Source organism: Doryrhamphus excisus, chromosome 4 (assembly GCF_030265055.1).
Source record: "Doryrhamphus excisus isolate RoL2022-K1 chromosome 4, RoL_Dexc_1.0, whole genome shotgun sequence".
Lineage (NCBI taxonomy): Eukaryota > Metazoa > Chordata > Actinopteri > Syngnathiformes > Syngnathidae > Doryrhamphus > Doryrhamphus excisus.
The window spans coordinates 22,416,619-22,433,561 of NC_080469.1; the positions used below are offsets into that span (position 1 = coordinate 22,416,619).

The 16,943-nt window shown below is 41.1% G+C and overlaps 3 protein-coding genes across 5 annotated transcripts in view; 1 reads left to right on the plus strand and 2 right to left on the minus strand.

Annotated features, from left to right (window-relative positions):
• Positions 1–390: 390 nt before the first annotated feature.
• Positions 391–6,526, minus strand: gkap1 (G kinase anchoring protein 1). Of its 3 annotated transcripts, none has more exons than XM_058071688.1 (12): positions 6,251–6,526; positions 5,753–6,063; positions 5,529–5,690; positions 5,200–5,277; positions 4,953–5,091; positions 4,860–4,888; positions 4,618–4,779; positions 2,881–2,967; positions 2,608–2,671; positions 904–974; positions 754–831; positions 392–688 (listed from the first exon to the last, which is right to left on the minus strand). In XM_058071688.1, the coding sequence occupies exons 2-12, from the start codon at positions 5,984–5,986 to the stop codon at positions 644–646; spliced, it is 1,149 nt and encodes a 382-aa protein (XP_057927671.1). In that variant the 5' UTR covers positions 5,987–6,063; positions 6,251–6,526; the 3' UTR covers positions 392–643. The 3 variants fall into 3 exon arrangements, with proteins under 3 accessions (XP_057927672.1, XP_057927671.1, XP_057927670.1); XM_058071687.1 differs by having other exon boundaries at positions 4,953–5,094; XM_058071689.1 differs by lacking the exon at positions 6,251–6,526 and having other exon boundaries at positions 391–688; positions 4,953–5,094; positions 5,753–6,003.
• A 2,809-nt stretch (positions 6,527–9,335) lies between these two features.
• On the minus strand, positions 9,336–13,379 carry LOC131128153 (probable gluconokinase). Its single transcript, XM_058070749.1, has 6 exons — positions 13,248–13,379; positions 12,095–12,163; positions 11,699–11,729; positions 11,532–11,618; positions 10,141–10,184; positions 9,336–9,820 (listed from the first exon to the last, which is right to left on the minus strand). Exons 2-6 carry the CDS (start codon positions 12,130–12,132, stop codon positions 9,448–9,450), a joined length of 573 nt encoding a protein of 190 aa, XP_057926732.1. The 5' UTR covers positions 12,133–12,163; positions 13,248–13,379; the 3' UTR covers positions 9,336–9,447.
• A 1,886-nt stretch (positions 13,380–15,265) lies between these two features.
• The window catches only part of frmd3 (FERM domain containing 3), a 71,330-nt gene continuing 69,652 nt past the window's right edge, over positions 15,266–16,943 (plus strand). Inside the window, exon 1 of the mRNA XM_058070275.1 lies at positions 15,266–15,645. Coding sequence (XP_057926258.1) covers positions 15,541–15,645 — 105 coding nt within the window. The 5' untranslated portion in view covers positions 15,266–15,540. The remainder of the gene's footprint in view (positions 15,646–16,943) is intronic.

A 16,943-nucleotide genomic window follows, 5' to 3' on the forward strand; every position in this document is an offset into this window, starting at 1 on the left:
TAAACTTTCATATCACGTTTGGCCCGCGGGCCGAATGTTTGAGACCCCTGATCTAGAGAGTGATTTTTTATAGCAGGACGCTATGTTTTTATTGTTTGAAAAGCTAGAAAATGACACTGACTGCTGTTAAATTATGTTGTGTCCCAACAATTACATCTACTACACTTATTGTGTATTTATTGTTTAGTCCAGTGGATACACAATTGGGAAAAAAAAAATCTATTTAATACTTTTCCATTAATGCTTTCAGTCAAATAAAGGCCTTCCTCTTGAATCTATTAGTTGTTATACATTACGTTTCTTATTATCAGACTACTATAAGGACTATATTACCTCAACTATCAAGCAAACAAAACCACACTCGAATAAATCACTGAAAAAGTACTTTAATGACTTAACAGTGGACAAACAAAAAATGATTCCGTTATTCTTTTTCTCAACAATTTTGGCATTTTTGGAACCCACAGATTGATGTCAGGCACTCCTGTCGCTACGTCACCTTTTGTTGCCTAAAGAGGGCAGCATTGAACCATTTGCCATTGAAGCACAACGTGTGTGTGTGTGTTTAAAACAGGGGCATGCACTCAGTCCAATATAACAAAAAAAAAAACAAGTATGTCTTCATTTGCTAAATACGCTGCTATCACAGATCAGCGGCCTCGGAACCTTTCTTCCCTCTCTTGTTTCCCTAGCAACCACATCACACAATCAGTTACACCGCCATCATTTCCAACGACAAAAATCGTGTCTTACCTGATGTTTGGGCTGCTCTGACTGCAGACCTTTGAGCTTAGATCGCTCTTGTTCCAGGGCGGCGTGTAGTAAAGTCACCTGCAAAATACAAAAACCGCCACCGTGAGTTCTTCAACGGGAGGCGCGCACGCTCAAAACGTACAACGCGACCTGTGACGAGAGCTCCTCTTTGATATGCAGCAGCTCCTCCACCTGCAGCAAGATCTCCGCTTTGTCCTTCACTACAAACACACAATGCATTTTTTTAAAACATGTTTTTATCAGGGCTGCACGGTGGTCGAGTGGTTAGCACGCAGACCTCAGGGTTCAATTCCACCCTCGGGCCATCTCTGTGTGGAGTTTGCATGTTCTCCTCCGGTTTCCTCCCACATTCCACAAACATGCTAGGTTAATTAGCGACTCCAAATTGTCTATTAGGTATGAATGTGAGTGTGAATGGTTGTTTGTCTATATGTGCCCTGTGATTGGCTGGCCACCAGTCCAGGGTGTACCCCGCCTCTCGCCTGAAGACAGCTGGGATAGGCTCCAGCACCCCCGCGACCCTCGTGAGGGAAAAGCGGTAGAAAATGAATGAATTATGAATATTTAGGCTGCACGGTGTACAAGTGGTTAGCGTGCAGGCCTCACAGCTAGGAGACCCAAGTTCAATTCCACCCTCATCCATCTCTGTGTGGAGTTTGCATGTTCTCCCCGTGCATGCGTGGGTTTTCTCCGGGTACTCCGGTTTTCCTCCCACATTCCAAAAACATGCTAGGTTATAATTAGCGACTCCAAATTGTCCATAGGTATGAATGTGAGTGTGAATGGTTGTTTGTCTATATGTGCCCTGTGATTGGCTGGCCACCAGTCTACCCTGACATCCGTAGCGGCACACTAGCTGCTCAGGGCATGTGTCCGAATACAGTACAAGTGCCTCCCTCTGCTTTAAGTTGAAATGTCAAGATACAGTGGTACCTCAGTTAACATCCGCCCTGGTTAGCATGTTTTTTTTGTTTTGGTTAACATCCAAAAAATTTTGCCAAAAATTTTGCCTCAGTCTACTTTGCCTCTTGCTTGTCTACGGCGCGCAGGCCCCACAGCTAGGATACCTGGGTTCAATTCCACTCTCAGGCATCTCTGTGTGGAGTTTGCATGTTCTCCTTCCGGGTACTCCGGTTTTCCTCGCACATTCCAAAAACATGCTAGGTTAATTAGCGACTCCAAATTGTCCATAGGTATGAATGTGAGTGTGAATGGTTGTTTGTCTATATGTGCCCTGTGATTGGCTGGTGACTAAAGATCCACTAAACATCCAAAAATTTTTGCCAAAATTTTGCCTCGGTCTACTTTACCTCTCATTTGTCTACGGCGCGCAGGCCCCACAGCTAGGTGACCCAGATTCAATTCCACCCTCGGCCATCTCTGTGTGGAGTTTGATTGTTCTCCCCGTGCATACCTCAGTTAACATCCGCCCCGGTTAGCATGTTTTTTTTGGTTAACATCCAAAAATTTTTGTAAAAATTTTGCCTCAGTCTACCTTGCCTCTCGCTTGTCTACGGCGCGCAGGCCCCACAGCTAGGAGACCCGGGTTCAATTCCACACTCGGCCATCTCTGTGTGGAGTTTGCATGTTCTCCCCGTGCATGCGTGGGTTTTCTCCGGGTACTCCGGTTTCCTCCCACATTCCAAAAACATGCTAGGTTAATTAGCGACTCCAAATTGTCCATAGGTATGAATGTGAGTGTGAATGGTTGTTTGTCTATATGTGCCCTGTGATTGGCTGGCCACCAGTCCAGAGTGTACCCAAGCTCTCGCCCGCGACCCTCGTGAGGAAAAAGCGGTAGAAAATGAATGAACGAATCTTTTTATCACTCACTCTCTCCTTGTTGGAGCATCTTAAGGAGCTGCCCGTTTCTTGCTTTCACCTCCTTGTATTTCACCTACAACAACACATATTAACATCGGGATAATGATTTGGACTGCATGAGAAAATTCCATATCTGAAAGAGCATGCAGATACTTCGCATGCAGCTACGGCCATCTTGTGGAAAGTCATAAAAATACAACAAGGAGGTTGCCTACAGCCACGACTATTCAGTAGGTGAACTGAATATTATCGCCACGCTATAAAGTTGATTGAAGGTCTGACCTCCCATTGTGTGATGGTCTTCTTTAGCTCCTGGATCTCCCGGTCCTTCTTCTCCAGCTCGTACTTCAGCTGTTCTGCTCGAGGGTCCTAGACGGGAGTCGGAAGTCAATTGGGAATATGACCCGTCAACGCCACAAGGTAAAGGGTAAACTACGTACTAACCACGGAACAGAAAACAGGAAATGTACAAGTTGACAATAATACAGGAGAGAAGAGACTCCTCCCTTTGGTGAGTACACAATTTGTAGTTTTTTTAAAGTTTTACGAGACAGTGTTAAACATCTTCTTACGCTTGTGTGACAGGAACGCCTTCAGCAAGCCTTCATCAAAGAGTGAGTACTTTACTTGTACCACACCCAATATGTACTCTTGTATGAAATTGTTAAAAGGTAATGGTAATGGTTTAATTTCATTTGAACATGCATCAGATTACAATTGAATGCATCACATAATCAGTTCCACATGTCCAAAAGGAGTAGGAAGAAGCAAAGCTTATTAAATCCTACCCCTCCCATCTAGTACTTTTACAATCAGTAACTGTTACATTTGTTCACTTCCTGCTTTCATAATATAGTTTAAGTTCATTCATTTTCTACCGCTTTTCCTCACGAAGGTCGCGGGGGTGCTGGAGCCTATCCCAGCTGTCTTTAGTCGAGAGGACTGGTGGCCAGCCAATCATTTGTTCACTTCCTGCTTTCCATAATAGTTTTTTATTTTTTTATCACGTACCGAAGTACAAGGTGATATGACCATACAATGACATAATGGGTACCATAGTAACCGTCAATATAGTAATATATTCCATAGTTTGATTCCACATACTGAAATGCTATGGCTTTTTAACGTAGTCCTAGCATATAAATGTTTCAAATGTAGTTCTTCCCTGAAATCATATTTCTCCTCTATTGTAGAGAAGTATGTGTAAAGTAAGGGTGACTATAGGGGTGTTATCTCATGTATACAGGGCTCTAATAATGATACAAATCAATATTGGAGTATTGGATGACATTTTTAGCGAATTGGTTATTTTTAGGCGGCACGGTGGTCGAGTGGTTAGCACGCAGACCTCACAGCTAGGAGACCAGGGTTCAATTCCACCCTCTGCCATCTCTGTGTGGAGTTTGTGTGGGTTTTCTCCGGGTATTCCGGTTTCCTCCCACATTCCAAAAAGGTTAATTGGCGACTCCGAATTGTCCATACGTATGAACAATGGTTGTTTGTCTATATGTGCCCTGTGATTGGCTGGCCACCAGTCCAGGGTGTACCCCGCCTCTCGCCCGAAGACAGCTGGGATAGGCTCCAGCACCCCCACAACCCTTGTGAAAATGAATGGTCACCCTTAGCCTTATGCTAAGGGTGACTATAGGGGTGTTATCTCATGTCTACAGGGCTCTAATAATAATACAAAAACTGGTTTTCTATGCTTTAACTACCAAAATATTCAGTTAATATGGACTACTTTGCTATATGTGCCCTGTGATTGGCTGGCCACCAGTCCAGGGTGTACCCCGCCTCTCGCCCGAAGACAGCCGGGATAGGCTCCAGCGACCCTCGTGAGGATAAGCGGTAGAAAATGAATGAATGGACTACTTCGGTCTGGACCCATATCAGGGACTACTGTATACAGTTAATCAGGGTTTGACCCTGGAACAGACTAATTCACTTGACATTGTTCTGTATTGTAATGGATATATTTTCCTAGAGGATGCTGCGCAGTAAACGGAAATTATAAATCACCGGCTCATGTTCCGCTGAGGCATCGCCTTCTTGCCCGTGTGCGCTGCTGTACTGCTCACGTCTCTTTTCCCGCTGAATTATTCGATTCACGTCGTCTGTCAGTTTGTTGAAGAAACGCTCCTCCTGGCCCAGCCTCAGAGCTGACGTGGCGGCTACGGCTTCCTGGGACGAGTGGAAAGTCAACGGTCACACTATAGACAACGTTTAAGCGCGGATAAAAATCTGTGTGCGCGGATACTCGCCTCTTTCTCTTGTCTTCGACTCAAAGGTTCTGCAAAGTACACGGTAAATGTGTCAAGTGGGTTCTAGCTGGCCTGCTTCTGAAACCTCCTTACCTCCGCTCCCTTCAGCTTGGAAGTCTTGCAGCGAGACGGTCTTTTTGTCTTTGGGGTGCGGGTTCTTCTTTTTGTCCTTCTTGCCGCCGCCATCTTTGCCGCTTCGAGACTTCGGCGACGATGTGTTATTGGTGCTGCTCTGCTGGAACCCAATTTGGAGCATTTTTAATAATACATAAATTAATACAAAGTGAATTCTTATGATGGTGACAGTTATTAAGAAAAATGTATTTGTTATTATTCATACCTGTTTCTGTTGCTCGTACTCCAGTTTGCTTAGCATCAAAGCCTTCTCTAAGTCGGCCTCGTAGAGCTCAGTGGTCATCTGTGGAGAAGAAGAAGACGTTCTAGAATAGTGCCGCGGCACACTAGTGTACCTTCAGAAACTGTCAGGTGTGCCGTGAGGAATTATCCAATATCACTTTTTATCATTAACATTTATTAATCATCATTTGCAAATATTATGTCAATAGTATACATGGACCCAAATATTCCAATTGCATTTGGTTTATTTGCTAAAAAAAACGGAAAGAATTGAACATGATCTTGTGCACCAAGGCTGGGTGCAACATTTACCTGTTCGTCCCTTTGCTTCCACTGCTGCCACCCCTGCGATGGAGCATTGTTGTGGTCCACTCCTGATGGACTTAGAAGGTCGCTGGCAATTCCTGACAGGGTCATTGAGGGATTCGGGCCTTGGGACTTTTGCGGAATCTTCTTGAAGGCCAGATTGCGTAGCTGAAAATGAGAATTATATTATATGGCTGCAGTTTTAGGAGCCATTATGCTTTTCTCCTCACCTCATTAGCTTCACTTTGCTGCTGTTCCTTCCTCTTCTTCCTCTTGTCTTTCTTTTTATCGTTGCTCTGAGTGGCTTTGCCTCCCCCTGTTTTGTCCGAACGCTGCTTCCCGGAGGAGGTCCTCCCGGGTTTATTTGCAATCTTACCGGGTTCAGAGACATCCGAGTCGGAGTCTGAGTCGATTTGAAGCAGGGCGAAGCGTGATGCAGTAGTGGGGACCATGATGGTTGCCATTGAGGAACCCAAATCTGATTAAAAGGGAGAGCTAGGCGATGATAAGATGTGACAGTGGGCTTGGAATTGTTGTTTATCTGATAAAGAATAAAACAAATGACAGTAAAAGTTAAACGCTGGCATGTAAAGTCTGACAAAATCACAATAGATCGGTAGCTAGCTTAGCGTCTTTGCTAACAGCGAAGCGAAGCCGGCTTCTTTCGGCAAGCTAACAAGTGCACAAATGGAGTCACACGACCGTATAAAAGATATAAAAGGACTCACGTTGCTTACTAAAAAAGCTGGGACACTTGCGTGGAAGAGAGGAGATGTTTAGAAAAGTTGATTCAAGTCTACTTTCACCTGAAAACTGCTAACGTCTGCTTGCTAGGAGGTAGCTAGTATTCAGTACGATGGAAAGCCGGTAGGGACAAAAGAGTACATTTCCCTTTAAATGCACAGTCACGACGAAAAACATGATAAATATATATAAACACAGATAAATTCGTTGTATGAATAAAAAGTACCACATTTATTTTTGCCCCCCATTTGGTTTGGTGATTTTGCCCAGAGGTTGCCATGGCAACAGAACAGGCAGCAGTTTGTGTGCACGTGCTACATTTGTACCTGGTATTTACCTTTTACACATTATAGCTATAGTGGCGAAATAAGTCGCTGTCCTGGCTGCTTAGTACAAAATAGCTGAAGTGACCAGAAAGAGAGGTTATTCTTCAGCAAGGAAAAGGATGATGAAAACCATAGAACTGGAAATAGGCAACATAGGTAGAGTAGCCATGCAAGTCTCTGTCTTAACAATTAACTACTCTACTACTATTTTTGATGGAAGCCCATTTCTGTTACAAAATCCCAATGGTGAGTCTAAATTATGAGATAAAAAGTCATAATTTTGGAATAAAAAGTCATAATTATGAGATACAAAGTCGAAATTATGAGATAAAAAGTCATAATTTTGTAATAAAAAGTCATAATTATGAGACACGAAGTCGAAATCACGAGATGAACAGTCATCATTAAGATAAAAGGTTGAAATTATAACATAACTCTTAATTATCAGGCAAAAAGTGGTGAAGAAAATAGATACATTCATACATTAATAGTAATACATTTTTTAAATACAAAAGTCAGAATTATTAGATAGTAGAAATTACACAAGATATAAAGTCATAATTACGAGATAAAAAGTACAAATTGCATAAAAAGTCCCTACTTTGAATAACAAATTCATAATAACATAAAAAGTCCAAATTACCAGATAAAAAAATCATAATTATGGAATTATGAGCTAAAAAGTGGAAATGATGAGAGAAAAAGTCATAATTATGAGATAAGAAAGTCATTAAGAGAGTGGACTTTACAAGATAAAAAGTCAAAATTATGAGATAAAAAGCACAAATTGCATAACAAAAAGTCCTTACTTTGGAATAACAAATTCATAATAACAACATAAAAAGTCCAAATTACCAGATAAGAAGTAATAATTATGCAATTATGAGCTAAAAAGTGGAAATGATGAGAGAAAAAGTCATAATTATGAGAAGTCATTAAGAGAGTGGACTTTACAAGATAAAAAGTCAAAATTATGAGATAAAAACCACAAATTGCATAACAAAAAGTCCTTACTTTGGAATAACAAATTCATAATAACAACATAAAAAGTCCAAATTATCAGATAAAAAGTCATAATTATGGAATTATGAGATAAAAAGTGGAAATGATGAGAGAAAAAGTCATAATTATGAGATAAGAAAGTCATTAAGAGAGTCGAAATTACGAGATACGATGTGACAAAATTGTCGAAATTTGAGGAAGTATAAAGCGGTCTTCCAGCTTGTAATGCTCCATAGTAACCACCAGGGGGTAGCAACATTCAAACTTATTCTAAGTGTGTTGCTCATCATTGGATTGGAGCTCAGTACTGGAATCTCAAGACAAAGTAGTTTTAATATTCATATGATTTTTTTTCTACTACTTTTTAGGATTTACTGTGTGTGTGTGTGTGTGTGTGTGTGATAAATAGACAAGGGTTTTTGGTGTCCCTGCTGGCGGCCTACTGGATTAACAGATACACACATGACACATTCCCCGTCATCAGATCTGTGCTTCACTCGACAAGCTGAACGTGTGTGTGTGTGTGTGTGTGTGTAGTCGAGCCGAATGCCGTTTAATCTCCAGTATGGTGTGGTGAGATATGAGACTGACCTTCTGGGTTTAGAGGATCCTAAAATATTCAGAATAAGCTTCGGAAGATAAGTCGCACACAAAAAACACACATGCCAAGTGGAGGTTTGTCAGGCTTTGTGTGTGTGTGTGTGTACCAGTCAAACAATACCAACCAGATTATCCTCACGAGGGTCGCGGGGGGTGCTGGAGCCTATCCCAGCTGTCTTCAGGCAAGAGGACTGGACTACACTTTGGACTGGTGGCCAGCCAATCACAGGGCACATATAGACAAACAACCATTCACACTCACATTCATATCTATGGACAATTTGGAGTCGCTAATTAACCTAGCATGTTTTTGGAATGTGGGAGGAAACCGGAGTACCCGGAGAAAACCCACGCATGCACGGGGAGAACATGCAAACTCCACACAGAGATGGCCTAGGGTGGAATCGAACTCGGGTATCCTAGCTGTGAGGCCTGCACACTAACCACTCTCCGCCGTGCAGCCTAAATATTTATAATTTATTCGTTCATTCATTTTCTACCGCTTTTTCCTCACAAGGGTCGCAGGGGTGCTGGAGCCTATCCCAGCTGTCTTTGAGCGAGAGGCGGGGTACACCCTGGACTGGTGGCCAGCCAATCACAGGGCACATATAGACAAACAACCATTCACACTCACATTCATACCTATGGACAATTTGGAGTCGCCAATTAACCTAGCATGTTTTTTTGGAATGTGGGAGGAAACCGGAGAACCCGGAGAAAACGGGCAAAAATTTTTGGATGTTAACAAAAAAAAAACATGCTAACCGGGGCGGATGTTAACTGAGGTATGCACAGGGAGAACATGCAAATTCCACACAGAGATGGCCAAGGGTGGAATTGAACCAGGGTCACCTAGCTGTGGGGCCTGCGCGCCGTAGACAAGCGAGAGGCAAAGCAGACCGAGGCAAAATTTTGCCAAAATTTTTTGGATGGTAACCAAAAAAAAAAACATGCTAACTGGGGCGGATGTTAACTGAGGTATGCACGGGGAGAACATGCAAACTCTACACAGAGATGGCCCAGGGTGGAATTGAACCCTGGTCTCCTAGCTGTGAGGTCTGTGCGCTAACCACTCGACCGCCTTGCCGCCATATTTATAATTCTATGTAAAAATAATTGATATAAAAATGTGAATGAAAAGTTAAATACAAAAAACCAGATAACTTTATTAGAAGAACAAAGTGTACAAAAACTAAATGCCCAATAAAGTTTTTCTCTTTTTATCCTTCCTTTATTACTCCGCCTTTGTGCCTTTAGTTCTGAGAATTCTTGTGGTTCCTGAGGTGCATTTCCACCTCCATGGCTATGTCAGGTATGCTCCTCCTGACATCCAGAAGAACCACATTCTCCTGCTCATGAGGTGGCTCCAAAGCCTCGAACTGTGATTCCAGCAGATCTACCTTCATGTAGTGTCCCGTCCTGGCCACCATCCTTTGGTGTATGACATCGTAGGCTCCGTGCAGGAAGAGGAAGAAGACATCTGGAAGGGAGGTGGGAAGAAGAGGTCCTGGAGGTGAAGATGAAGAGGAAGAGGGGAGGTCTTTGGAGCCATGGAGGAGGATGAATCTGTAGATGGGCTTCAAGGCGGAGCACGCCACCAGCGCATTGCAGCCTGAACGCCTTTCTCTATGTTGGAGAACATACACCTCCTTTAAGGTCACCTTCAAGAACCCATTTTCCACCAAGAGAAGATGTGGCTTGTCATTGCAAGCATCCATAGAAAGGAAGATGACACATGTGGGGGTGTGTGAGGAGGGGGGGTGAGAAGATTGGGATAAAGATGTCTTTGAAGTCACGATTCCACGGCACACTTTCCCGCTACTTTCAATTTTCCTCGCCTCCTTCTAGCTCCTTTCCCTAAACATCTTTCTCTGACAATTTCATCCTTTTTGATCACTCTGCTGCTCCTCCATCATCATCTCCCCCATCTTCCCCATCATTCATACCTTTCGATGACGTCATGTAATCTGAGAAGCCAAGGGAATCGATCCTGAAAGTAAACAAAAGGCACATTCTTAAAATATAACAGTAGCAACAATGGAAAAATATGCAGTCATTTCTCAGGAATAATGTATAATAATGTTATATTGGGCGGCACGGTGTATGAGTGGTTAGTGCGCAGACCTCACAGCTAGGAGACCAGGGTTCAATTCCACCCTCGGCCATCGCTGTGTGGAGTTTGCATGTTCTCCCCGTGCATACCTCAGTTAACATCCACCCCGGTTAGCATGTTTTTTTTGGTTATCATCCAAAAAATGTTGCCAAAATTTTGCCTCGGTCTACTTTGCCTCTCGCTTGTTTACGGCGCGCAGTCCCCACAGCTAAGTGACCCTGGTTCAATTCCACCCTCGGCCATCTCTGTGTGGAGTTTGCATGTTCTCCCCGTGCATACCTCAGTTAACATCCGCCCCGGTTAGCATGTTTTTTTTTTTGGTTAACATCCAAAAATTTTTGCCAAAATTTTGCCTCTGTCTACTTTGCCTCTCGCTTGTCTACGGCGCGCAGGCCCCACAGCTCGGTGACCCTGGTTCAATTCCACCCTCGGCCATCTCTGTGTGGAGTTTGCATGTTCTCCCCGTGCATACCTCAGTTAACATCCGCCCCAGTTAGCATGTTTTTTTTTTGGTTAACATCCAAAAATTTTTGCCGGTTTTCTCCGGGTTCTCCGGTTTCCTCCCACATTCCAAAAACATGCTAGGTTAATTAGCGACTCCAAATTGTCCATAGGTATGAATGTGAGTGTGAATGGTTGTTTGTCTATATGTGCCCTGTGATTGGCTGGCCACCAGTCCAGGGTGTACCCCGCCTCTCGCCCCAAGACAGCCGGGATAGGCTCCAGCACCCCCTTGTGAGGATAAGCGGTAGAAAATGAATGAATGAATGTATTGGACAATATGGGCTGCATGGTGCCAAGTGGTTAGCACGCAGGTCTCACAGCTAGGAAACCCAAGTTCAATTCCACCCTGTATTCCACGTGCATGCGTGGGTTTTCTCCGAGTACTCCGGTTTCCTCACACATTCCGAAAACATGCTAGGTTAATTAGCGACTCCAAATTGTCCATAGGTATGAATGTGAGTGTGAATGGTTGTTTGTCTATATGTGCCCTGTGATTGGCTGGCGACCCTATTATCAACTTCTATCCCCACTATGTGACGGAACCACCAATATGCTTGACTCTATAGACAGTAAATCTATATTACTCTACAAGCTGTACACTGGCTATTCTCAAGCTTGCTGGCTTTTGTGTGTTACTGTACAGTTATAATACGGTAGCAATAATATTACAGTATATGAATGAGGTACATAGGCTGTCATGAACATTAAACTTGAACCGACCTGATCCGTGAGGGCTTCTCCTCGAGCCATTTTGGCCACGTTCTCCTCCGGGTGGTAGTTGTCCCCTTCGTGTAGAGGCCAACCCAACTGATGATGGGTACAAAAATACACGTAGAGTCAAGTTTAGGTGGTGTTGTGGTCAAAAAACGAGTAACGGTATGCATCACCTTTTCCGATAGGAAGGCTCCTAGAGAGCTTCTGCGTGAAGAAGACAAAACAATAGTTTATATTATCATTGCATCCCATCAAGATATTGCATGTTTGCTTTTTCTTTGGCTTTTTTTTGCAACAACCGTGCAACATCCACAACTAGTCACCAAATGTGTAATTTAAAGATTTCCTTTAAGGAGTCTAATATGACCTTAAAGTTCAATTTTTTTATATACGGATGACTTTTATTGAGTAACTTCTAGCTCCAACAATTAGACTTGACTTTGTATTGTGTATTACTGAATGTCCAATAAATATAAGACTCATTTGACTACATATGACTTCTATAATTGACACTAGCAAGTACACAACACTGAGGTGAGTGTTAAGATAAACACGTTATGCACACATACTTCCCAGAGCCTGACACCCCCATGATGATGTAGATCATCCTGCAAACTGCTGCAGGGGCCTTTTCAACCCTGAAAATTAATATTTACTTGTTATTCAATCAATATACAGTTATTGAACACATTAATTCGACAAGATGTTGGTTACTGAGCTTACCAAAAGAAGAATTATGTTTTAGAGCAGGGGTCTCAAACATGCGGCCCGCGGGCCAAATGTGGCCCGCAGGACACTAGTTTGATATGAATGCTGTATGGTGTCATGTACCCAGAAAAAATTATTACGTTTGATTAATGTTCATGTCAAAGGTTAAATAACTGTTAATAGTTATCCTCCCTATCCGTGTGGAAGTGGTAAGTTTTTGGCTATTTAAGTTGAAAGGAAATAACTTGAAGGCTACCGTTTAGGTCGCTAGCTCTCTAGTTTGCGAGTTAGCATGTGTCTCAAGACCCTGCAGTTGCGCAATATGTTGTAAATAAAAAAAGTATCAATGTGACTATAGTCGTGTTTTGTCATGTCTACAGGGCTCTAATAATGCTTTGTTCATTTTAATCTGAAAAAAATAATTTGTCTACCCACCGACTATATGTGGTTTCTTAAGTTTTTATTATTTGCTGTTTTATTATTATTATTATTATTATATTTATTTATTACTGATTGATTGATTGTCTTTATTTTTGATTTGTTTATTTATTTTTAATCTTATTTTGGACTGAATCTATTTGGACTGAACGGTCAGCCCCCCCAGCCAAGGTCCGGAGTCCAAACGGACTCTAATATGAAACAGACTCTACGCTTTGTTTACACTTTTTAAGCTTGAATAACTTGCCTACATTAGTGAGTACTTCAAGTACCATCCAGATAATAGTGGAACAGTGCGTCAGTCACTCATTTCCTCAACACTTCCGCCAATTAACAGGTAAACCAGCAAAAAATACACAGGTGATTCAACAAATATACAATACATGTAATACATTTACAATTTACGACAACAAAAATTTCCTACGCTTATTAAAATACAATTCTGAGCAGATACATATGTGAGCAACGGTCCAAACATCCACCAATATGGCTGCCTGACAGGAAGTATATAAATGTAATACATTTACGATTAACAGCAACATAAAACCTAAATATATTAAACTCAAATGCACTTACTGTCAATGCCACGGGAATTGAACCGAATAAGGATGATAAGCGACTCCGTGAACACGCACCGACATGTTATTCTCGTACAATTTCACCTGCTCTACACGGTATTTGCTTTTCTGTCTAACCGGAAGTGGCAAAATAAAGGATGTCATTTCAATATAAAAGCCCAACTCCGTCATTCGTTTGCTACATGCTATAGTAAAAAGCTACGTCTGCGTTTTGACAACCAGTCACTCATTCCAGACCGGGCCAAGATGACATAAAACCACCTTTAAGGCATCACTACTCAAAATAGACCCATAGAATGTTTTCAAGTCAATATAATTAACGCTAAAATCGGTATTAAGCGCGAACAGAATGCATACTCCAAGCAAATGCAACGGAACTGTTTGCCATGTTGGTAAGCAAACGAAGAGCTAAGCACAAGCGTCCTATGTAATCCCTTGTGCTGCGTTGAATAGTTTTTAAAATTGTTCTTACATGTCAACTGCTGCATATCCTGACCAATACAAGTACGTAAAATCATGGAAGTGGAATATTAACGCACATAAACACGAAAGTGCCTGTATCTGAAGCTCAATTGCTCGACAATTGACATTGACACAGTGCATTGTATTGGGAGCTTGCTAACTAACATGGCGGCCAAGCCCGCCCACCATGTACTACGAACGTCTATGGTAAGCAACTGTATCCTTATTTCTCTCAAATGTCTTTGGAAGCAACAAGCTAGTGTGGTTGAGACGTCGTTGCTCTGGATTAGAAAAAAATATAACCTAATTTATTTGATAAAATGCCAGAAACTGTAATTTCAATTAATATTATTTATTTATTCTCATTATCTTAGTAGCATGTTTATGTTCTGATATTCGTTCAACACTGTTGCTTAAAATGAAATAAATTATATCATTATTTTTAATAAAATAAATTATAATAAATTTATAATATATTATAATAATAATTATATAATAATAATAATTGTAATATTTTTTTATTGGGAAAAAACAGCATTGTCCTGACATTATTCTATTAACATTATTAATTTTCTGTAAAGATTATTAAAATAAAAAAATGTTAAAATTACACTTGTGAAAATGTAATATTCTATGAATATTCTGACTTTTTTTTTAATTATTTTTTTTTCTTCCAGACGATATTTTTTAGCATTCAAATTAACAAAAATCTAATAAGATAATTATGTAACAGAAATGAGGTCTCGCGGGATTTTGTATCTAATGAAGAGGTCGGTGTGTTGACACATCATTACCTGGGGGGTGAGGGGGGGGTCATTCCTACTAACCGACGTCAATGTGACGCCACACGTGACCAATGGCATCGTTTGGGTGTGCAGGGGCCCTTTAAACCGGATCTTTGTCCTGACATTATTCTATTAACATTATTAATTTTCTGTAAAAATTACTAAAATAAAAAAAATGTTAAAATTACACTTGTGAAAATGTAATATTCTATGAATATTTTGACTTTTTTCTTCAATTTTTTTTCCTTCCAGACGATATTTTTTAGCATTCAAATTATCAAAAATGATCAAAAAGATAATTATGTAACAGAAATGAGGTCTCGCGAGATTTTGTATCTAATGAAGAGGTCGGTGTGTTGACATACATAATTACCTGGGGGGGGCATTCTTACTAACCGACGTCAATGTGACGCCACACGTGACCAATGGCATCATTTGGGTGTGCAGGGGCCCTTTAAACCGGATCTTTGTCCTGACATTATTCTATTAACATTATTAATTTTCTGTAAAAATTATAAAAATAAAAAAAATGTTAAAATTACACTTGTGAAAATGTAATATTCTATGAATATTTTGACTTTTTAAAAAAAAAAGAATTTCCTTCCAGATTATATTTTTTAGCATTCAAATTATCAAAAAGATAATTATGTGACAGAAATGAGGTCTCGCGGGATTTTGTATCTAATGAAGAGGTCGGTGTGTTGACATACATAATTACCTGGGGGGTAAGGGGGGGGGGGGGGGGTCATTCCTACTAACCGACGTCAATGTGACGCCACACGTGACCAATGGCATCATTTGGGCGTGCAGGGGCCCTTTAAACCGGATCTGGAGAACCCAGCTTAGCGAGAGAGGGATCGACTCCATGCCGTCCATATCGCGCAGATGTGGTCAGACATGCCGCTTCCTTCCATACTCCCTCTCCACCACCCACCCATCCGTCCTTTCATCCCTAGACTCGTACGCGCCTGCGTGATTCCCGCGTGGCCGTGGACGCGGTGACATGCTGCGGGCAGCTTCGCGTCAGAGCACACCGAGCCGAGGATGAAAATGCTCCGATTCCGCAGTCCCAGCATCCGCTCCTTGGACCAGGAGATCCTGTGCACCATCCGACTGCTGGACGACTCCGAGATCTCCTGCAGCATCCAGGTTCATGTCATCATGTCCATCGTGTCATCATGTGATTTTTACATCACGTGTCTTTGCTTGGATGGAGATGTTCAGCGCTAAGCGTCTGTGTGAAATGCAAAATGGCATAAAGAGAGGATGCGGAGCATGTGGTTTTTGCAGCATGGTGCGTTGTGCACATGCGTGTGTTTTTTTTTTTTTTTTTTGTGGCAAAGAACACAATGCAGAGAAGTTAGGGAGGAAGTTTCCCTCCAAGCGCAGGGAAGGATGGAGCTCCATGGGTGTGGTGGAAGTGATGGTATAGTGATGGCTTGTCACTGTGGACTGTAATCAGTCAAAACAGATTATTATTATTATTATTAACTGGCTCTTATGTTGTTTTTGTATGTCAAAAACGCACTCAGGCAGTGGCTTGTTATTATGATATGGACTGCAATCAGTCAAAATGAGGCAAAATTAGCTTTTGTGGTTTTTTTGGAGGTCAAAATGTGCATTCAGGTGACAGCTTGTTATTATTATTATTAATTATTATTATTATTATTATTATTAACTGGCTCTTATGTTGTTTTTGTATGTCAAAAACGCACTCAGGCAGTGGCTTGTCATTATGATATGGACTGCAATCAGTCAAAATGAGGCAAAATTAGCCTTTTTTAAGCCAGATAAATTCAAATTCAAACAGAAATGACATTTTATGTTGTTTTTGTTGTTGTTTTAAATATTATTATTATTATTATTATTATTATTAATTGGCTCTTATGTTGTTATCATTATATGGACTTCAATCAGTCAAAATGAGGCAAAATTAGTTTTTTTTAGCCAAATAAATTCAAATTCAATGTTGTTTTTGTATGTCAAAAACGCACTCAGGTAGTGGTTTGTTATTATTATATGTACGTACTTCAATCAGTCAAAATGAGGCAAAATTAGCTTTTGTGGTTTTTTTGGATGTCAAAATGTGCATTCAGGTGACAGCTTGTCACTATTATGGACTGCAATCAGCACAAATAAATTCAAATTTAAGCATTTTATGTTGTTTTTGGATGTAAAAAACAAGGTAAGAATCAGTCAAAATGAGGCGAAATTGGCTCTTATGTTGTTTTTGTATGTCAAAAACGCACTCAGGCAGTGGCTTGTTATTATGATATGGACTGCAATCAGTCAAAATGAGGCAAAATTAGCTTTTGTGGGTTTTTTGGAGGTCAAAATGTGCATTCAGGTGACAGCTTGTTATTATTATGGACTGCAATCAGCCCAAATAAATTCAAATTCAAGCAGAAATTACATTTTATGTTGTTTTTGGATGAAAATAAATAGGT

Bases quoted from the DNA above. Each gene is read 5' to 3' on its own strand.
- gkap1 (XM_058071689.1), bottom strand. From the start codon at position 5,986: ATGGCAACCATCATGGTCCCCACTACTGCATCACGCTTCGCCCTGCTT. The intron at 2,968-4,617 runs GTGATTTATAAT...ACTCCCGTCTAG, and splicing joins CCTCAGCGGAACATGAGCCG to GACCCTCGAGCAGAACAGCT. The intron at 832-903 runs GTCGCGTTGTAC...TGTATTTTGCAG, and splicing joins AAGAGGAGCTCTCGTCACAG to GTGACTTTACTACACGCCGC.
- LOC131128153 (XM_058070749.1), bottom strand. From the start codon at position 12,132: ATGATCTACATCATCATGGGGGTGTCAGGCTCTGGGAA. The intron at 11,619-11,698 runs GTGATGCATACC...ACCCATCATCAG, and splicing joins GAGCCTTCCTATCGGAAAAG to TTGGGTTGGCCTCTACACGA. The intron at 9,821-10,140 runs GTATGAATGATG...TCTCCAACATAG, and splicing joins TTACATGACGTCATCGAAAG to AGAAAGGCGTTCAGGCTGCA.